We start from the raw sequence: 7,565 nt of genomic DNA, 5'->3' as shown, positions 1-7,565 counted from the left end.
ATCATTTTTATTCCATGACTTTTTCTTTGTTCTTGGAGGCCACAGCATTGTGTTTACTGATACTATGGAAGGTTGTGTGTTCTCACACTGACAGACCACAAAGGGTCTGTCACAAAGGGTTTTCATTTCAAAATTTCAACTGGGACCCCAAGATGTTTGAACTCAAAAAAGAGTGCTACAGTCTTCCTAAAAGCCTTGGACTCTGACATTATCATAAAACTTACTAGGGGAGGAAATCCTTTGAAGGATACATTTCCAAATAGCAAGGCTTCTTTCCAGGGAGATTCTTTTTCCTGTTAAGATTTTCCTTCCTCAGTGATCATGTCTAGAGTCACCAGACATTCTTCATGCTGCCTCCGCATCAGCACTCAGAGACGGACTCCTCGCTGTCACATTGTGCAATCAATAATTACCATGGGATTGTCAAACCAACAAGACCTGGCAGCAAACTCAGCATCATAGTCAGCTCTGGCCTTTTCCCCACATCCCAAACAATGTTTTTTCCATTAATGATGATCACTGTGGACAGAGGTACACAGTCCTCTGTGTGGTTTTTAGTCAGGATCATGACAAATTTCCCAACACATGATTTAGGGAACTATCAAAATTAAAAAATTTTTTCTCATTGATTTTATTGGTACATTTTAAGTATACTGTACAGTTACATTCATAACTGGGATCTTGTACCTTTGCATGAGACGTCTTAGTTCTCATTTTTTCCCCTTACCCCTGCCCTCCTTTCAACTCCTCCTCCTTTCCCTATTTACAAACACTTTATTTCCATTTTTTCATTTTCTCATATTTTTTCTTTTCCTTTATTTCCTTGCCCAACCCTTCCCACTACTCCTATGCCTTTAGCCCTTTTCTTTCTATTTCACATTGTCAATATATGCCATTAGGATCTTATGTACAATTATAGTTTTTCACACCAGAGAAACTATTCGGTATTTATACATGTGTGACTTATATATTCCCCTTAAGAGTGTGACCTCAATATGCATCCACTTTCCTATGAATGACTCTATTTTCTCATTCTTTATGGCTGAGTCCTATTCCATTTCATATAAAATGGTTTATTTAATGGTCATTTTATTTTTGTCTTACAGAGTTATTGTTGTAGTGGAATGAGATGCTCCTGACTGGAGAGCAATGAACATCACTGATTTTCCCCATCTATTAACCTAATCACTTTTGTTTATTTTGCAGGCAAATCATTAATGTGACTGCTTCCTGGAATCTTTTCATGAGCTTATTGTAACCAGGAGATAAGTTGGACAAAACATTCAATTCATTACTAAATATTTTTAAAAGGAAAAGGGAAATTATAGAATAAAAAGTAATTACCTAAAAAAATAGGCAACTTTGGATAGTGGAATATGGGACAGTGCATTTCAGAAAGGAGGTTATAAGCTGAAGGAGTACCCTAAGAGCACCAGCATTTAAAGCACTAATTAAACCAATAATGGCCACGTTTATTATCATCCATTTTGGAGAGAAGACATTTGGATGTGACATGATTTACATGTCAGGCACAGCAGTACATTTATTTACACCAGAATCACCACAAGCACATCGACAATGCAGTGCCTATGATATTAGCAAATCTAGGACAGCACTCGGGGAGAAGCTTTGTCTGTGCAGTTGTGGCCTTGCAAGCTGCCCATCCACAGCGGACACATTGCTGTGTGGAGCAGAGCTGTGATAGTTCAGTGCCCGGGATCAGCATGTGGGCAGAATCAGACTGATGAAAGAAATCTGGATGACGCTTCAGATGGAAATGAGGAGAAGTGTACTGGAAAGTGAGGGTAAAGACATCTTTGCATCCAATGGGGAAAAAAGGGTGTTTATGTCCAGGTGTATGGTGAATGTCAAAAGTTTCCAGGAAGCCATGAGACATGGTGGGATAAATCTCCTAAGTACACTCTGAGGGTTGAGAATAGATTTTCCTCATTTCTAATGATAAAATGAGTGAAAACGGCAACAGGATATAATGAAATATCAATTCAAAAGGAAAGGAAAACTTAAATATTTGGAAGTGTCCCAGCCTGGCCATGTCATAACGAGAGCAAAGATTTCTTAGGGCCAACACTGAAGTCTTGTGATAAGGAGAGTGGCATAGACTGAGACAAGCCTAATGCTGCTGAACAGGAAAAGAGAAAATGATTCCAATGGTGTTTAGAGTCTTCCACTCCCACACAAGCCTAGAATACATGAACTTGAGGTCATGACAGCCATAGATGGTCATGCTGTCATTTCTCAGGGTTTCCTCAAGTGTCAGCCCCATATATTTGGGGACCACATTCCTGAGTCACCACACGTGTGGCTCCTGTGTGTCCAAGCACAACGTGGGCCTCCATGGTTGACACTGCAGAGTGCACAGACCATGTATGTCCATGGTGTGCATTAGATGAACTCTCTGCAAGTGTACCAAGTCCAAGCACTGTGGCCATGGAAGCCTCCATCTGACCTCAAAGCAGACCTGGTCATCTGCAGGCTCAGGCAGGAACCTCTGTAGAAGGCAGAAGCTGCAGAGACCCTCCACAAAGGCAATGGCAGCACAAGTGTGGGGTGAGAGCCTCCAAGAGAGGTGCCCAAGAGCAGTGCCTTGTAGACCTTGTAAACTGTTGCCCCATCGGCCACAAGGCACCTGGCCCACAGATACACCAGGAGGGAAACCTGCTGTGGGACACTGCCTGCGCCAGCTCGCACCCACGTGGACTCTTGCAGGAGCTGAGCTCTGAAAACATGTTGATGGGCTGAAAGCACCATGTGAAATGTGACGTAAATTGACACCCACATGAAGTCAAAGGGGGTTACTATGGATCATTAAGGGTAAACATTGGTCCAGTGAGGTTGTGCTTATTATTGGTACTCGTTGCTCCTTTGTATCAGCTCTTTAGATTGGAACTGTCCATTCGTTGGAAGGCTCAGCACTATAGTTGGGAAACGTTCAACTTGTTTAATTTAATGATGACAAATTAAGGAGAATCACATGGAAAATCTCACCCATAATTCATTTAGATAACATTTACATCAGGCTTTGAGAAGGGTACTAAAGAGATTTAAAACTTTGGAGTGGTTATGAGGGAATAGGACGATGTTAGTAAGAGATAAAGACATGGGAGTGGGAGGACGGGATAGAAAACTATGGTTGGAATCCATGGGCCCCTCAGAGTTTATAGATTGGAACTCATGTGTGCCCTGGTGGATATCAATAATATATGGTATATTTTTTGGGAAATTTCCCAGGGATACTTGATTCTTAGTTGAGATCAGGACGGTTGTGTCATGAGCATATCACTTTTTTTCCCCTCCCTGCAATGTAGGGACACAGTGTGCATTTCTCCTGTGACCTGAGGGTGCACAATCTAGACAAGGTCTGGGAGCACACAGTTATCCCCCTGCAGAAACCAAATCTGTCATTGCCTGTTTCTAAAACTCTGTGTCCACAAATATGACAAATGCCTGTATGTGATGTAAAGTGTTCCTTGTGTGGTGTTTTTACAGCAGCAGGAATAGAACACTCTCCTCCCCAGTTTGTGTATGTGTTAAACTCACATTCTCAGGCTTCAGCACACTCAGCCATTAGTAATCAATGAGTTGTTCCAACTTAATCTTCTTATTACATGGCATAGGGTGACCTCAGACCCAGGCAGATAAGTCTTGCCCTTATTTTCTTGTGTAACCTCAAAATTTCCAGGTTCCATATTTTTACTGCCTTGCAACTTCATTTTTTTGGAGCACTGAAAACATTATTAATTTACAATGAATCCAGTTTTTTGATTGTAGTTGTAGTCTGTGTTGTAACAAAAGAGACCACCTTTTTCATGTGTCTGCATTTGTGTGATGATGAGTAGCTCACTTTATAATAAGCTGAAGCTTAGAACATTTAATTAAACATTAATAGAGCAACTGAAGATTTAAACTGAAATATTTTTCATCTTGTTTCTCTCTGATTGTTAACTTTCTGTGTATCTTTTCCATACTGGGAATGAAAATCAAGGCCTCACAATCAGTAGGCAAGCTGACCACTGAGCTGTATGCATGGCTCTATTTGCATACATTGGGAAATTAATCAGCATTAATATCCAAGAATGCTGACTCACATAGACATGTGTTGAGATTTTAAACAAATATTTGAATTAAGCATGATCAAGTTAGATGGTGTGTGCTCTTTATGTAAATGTTGAAATAGAAAAAATAGTGTAAAGCATCATGAAGGTCATGAGCTGCCTGGAGATAGGATGCAGGAGGGAAGCAGCAGGAGGGAGGGATGGCAGAGGAGCCCCAGGAAACACTGCAGGATGACACGTGTGTTCCCTGCTCTGTCCCTGTGTGTGCTTGTGGAAGAGCCGTTGTGTGTTAATACTTCTCAGGTGCCCACTTCATAGCTGGGCAGTTTATGTGTTCTATCTGATGAACCTGTCACGGATAAACTATCTCTAAATATAGATAAAGAGTGAGCGAGTTTATGACAGTGGAAAATGAGAGATTCACGGACAGGCATCCACATGAACACTGGCTCTGTTTCATCTCAGCAAACAGCAAAACTCAGCAAAATCACACTTGTGCTCAGCAGGGGAAAAGGGGAACAGCAACATCACCAGGTGCCCCTCTCTGTCCAGGACCTGGAACAGGAAGCAGTTTGTTCACAAATTTGGAGAGCCTAGGCCCAGATAGTGTGGAGAACATTTACAGAGCATCAGCTCTGCTATAGAAGAGGAAACTGTGTCCCACACTTCCATAATTTTATATGAATTTTGCTTTCATAATTTTCCAAGAGACAAATTTAATAGAAAGATGCATGCTATGTGTAGAAGACAAATACAAGTAGATGAAGAGATAATTTCAATACATTATCTCATAATGTGATTTCCTATTATCGTAAATGAATTCATTGGTACCACACTATCCCAGCACACTCTCACTGGAAGTGGGCAGTGCCCTCTCTGAGTTATCCATCCTCAGTGCTGTCTATATAGCAGAAGGTCATGCAAATAGGGCCTTGGTGTGCTGTTAATAAACAGCCCAGCCCTGACCCTGCAGCTCTGCAGAGAGCCCAGCCCTGGATGCCCAGGTCCTCCCACTTGGTGATCAGGATTGAACACAGGCAGCGCAACATGGACCTTACCATGTGTTGGGTTTTCCTGTTTGTAATTTTGAAAGGTAAATAATTTAGAGCAAAAGATACCGAGGGCGTGAGTGTACACAGTGGACGTGTGTGACAGCTTCCTGAGCAAGATGTCTCTGTGTTTGCAGGTGTCCAAGCAGAGGTGCCGCTGGTGGAGTCCGGGGGAGGATTGGTGGCACTTGGGGGGTCCCTGAAACTCTCCTGTTTGGCTTCGGGATTCACCTTCAGTAACTACTGGATGGGCTGGGTCTGCCAGGCTCCAGAGAAGGGGCTGGAGTGGATCTCATCCATCAATTCTAACGGTGGTAGCACATACTACGCGGACTCTGTAAAGGGCCGATTCACCATCTCCAGAGACAATGGCAAGAACACGCTGTATCTGGAAATGAGCAGCCTGAGAACCGAGGACACGGCGGTGTATTACTGTGCAAGAGACACAGCGAGGGGACCTCAGTGTGCGCCCAGACACAAACCTCCCTGCAGGGGCGCTCTAGTCCAGCAGGGGTCACTGTGGTCCATGGAGAACCAGGCAGGGCCCCAGGAGCAGTTGCAGAGGAGGTAGCAGAGTGGGGGGGGACTTCCTGTTGGCCCCTGGAGTTTCCCTTCCGTATTAACATCACACGACCTTAGCAAACCTTGAAATGCATGAGCTGCAATTTAGTATTCAACGATAAGTGAACATTCCGTTAATATTGTTGAAGTATGGAGTTTCACCTCATATATCTAACTTGCACTTGATGGCTAAACCCTGGTCCCTGGTGTGATGACCTCAAACACGGGCAAACATGATCTCACGTAACTTGGAAACTTTGTCAACTGCATTTTCTTTTCAGTGTCAACTCATCATCATAAAAAATTGTATCTGCTAATTTATTCTCAAGTGTGAGGAATTGTCTCATACAAGAATACATGATACAGATTAAGGAATGAAGTCCTTCCCAACCCAAATGACAGAGTCTGAAAACACCCAGCTCTCTCTTCTATCCTTGCCCACCTCAGGATGTCTGGTCCTCAGGCTCAGCCCCAGCACCTTGTGGAGTCCCGTGCTCAGGGAGGAGAGAAGAGAGAAACTGGGCTGGACTCAGGGCAGAGTCCAAGGGCTTTGCTGTGCTCTTCCGGTCCAAGGGCGTGGAGCAGGGTTGGGCCTACTCTTCTCTTTTGGACTTTAGAAATTGTAACAATTTTAAAACACAGTGTAAGAACTCTCCCTCTAAATGTTCTGTCTCTCTCCCTCTCTCTCTCTCTCTCCTCTTTCTTTCTCATCTCTCATCACTAGGATTCAATCTATATATCAGTAAAAGATGAAGAATACATGAGGGAAAGTGTTCAAGTACGATAACATTCATTTTTTCGAGGAAGATTCTCATATTTCTGTGTTCATACATTTTCTAGTTTCTATCTCACTTTTATCTCAGTTAATTCTGTATTTCCATCACACAAGCATTCTCAAATTGTCCAAAAATGATCAAATATGCTTCTATAATTAATAATATCTTTCTTACAGCTATACTTTTCCGTGAAGAAATTTTTTAATGAACATAAGTTCATTTCCACACCCAATCCCCACACATGCACATTTTAGTTCTTTTTTGTTGACCCCCAGTCTCTTGATCCTATTCCCATTTCGGAGACTTTTGTCAACTCACTATCATGTATTTAACATGCTATTTATTGTCAGTTTTTCACATTCCAGTTTTGTGTTAAGACTTGTTTGCAGTACATAATATTTACTTCCACTTTAGAAAGTAGGTGCTTGTGCTTATCACATCTTGATTCATTTTATTCCCCTTACCCTCCCTTCCTTCCTCCATATTGGGTTTCTGATGGTAAAACCCTCACACACACTCCTGTACATATCCGTATGTAGAGAATGGATCAGAATGATGCCAAGATTCTGCTTTAATAATGAGGAAATGGAATAAAAAATCAATCACGGGAAATAATATAAAACCAGGGGGAAAATTCAGTAAACACAAGGCTGTGTACAGGAAGAGATTGACATAACTGTCTGGCCTTTACCTCTCTTTATTAACAAAAATGAAATTACACAATCTAAATTAAAAACGAAACATGTGTTCCATGTCTCTACCAAAAACTCTTGGTGAATATTACAAAAATGGAAAAGTGAATAAACATACTGGACTCACACAGAAATGTGAAGAAACTGAAAATTCACAATGGTTTAGATGGTACATGTCCTTTACAGCTAGTGCTATAAAGGAATACTCAGTAATTTGAGTTACTGCTCTAATTGTCCCCCGCTTGTCTAGAGGGCTGCATTGGATGTGGTTCTCCAGAGCAGCAGAGATAAACCAGACACATAGTGACAGCACACAGGAAAAGACATTTCCTCCAGAACTGGCTCACAGGACCATGGAGGCTGGAAAGTTCCAGCTCTGCCATGTGGTCTGCAGGTGGAGACTAGGGAGCTGAA

At 42.1% G+C, this 7,565-nt stretch overlaps 1 gene segment (V, D, J or C); it reads left to right on the top strand.

Moving 5' to 3' along the window:
* The first annotated feature begins 5,059 nt into the window (after positions 1-5,059).
* LOC104875379 lies at positions 5,060-5,983 on the top strand. The segment is given in 3 exon segments: positions 5,060-5,166; positions 5,260-5,571; positions 5,949-5,983. Coding segments are annotated over 3 exon segments (444 nt in total).
* The last annotated feature ends 1,582 nt before the right edge of the window (positions 5,984-7,565 follow it).

Source organism: Fukomys damarensis, unplaced genomic scaffold (genome assembly GCF_012274545.1).
Source record: "Fukomys damarensis isolate Sample0158 unplaced genomic scaffold, DMR_v1.0_HiC HiC_scaffold_25, whole genome shotgun sequence".
Classification (NCBI taxonomy): domain Eukaryota; kingdom Metazoa; phylum Chordata; class Mammalia; order Rodentia; family Bathyergidae; genus Fukomys; species Fukomys damarensis.
Note: the sequence above shows the minus strand (reverse complement) of the source record. Positions and strands in the feature narration are given on the sequence as shown.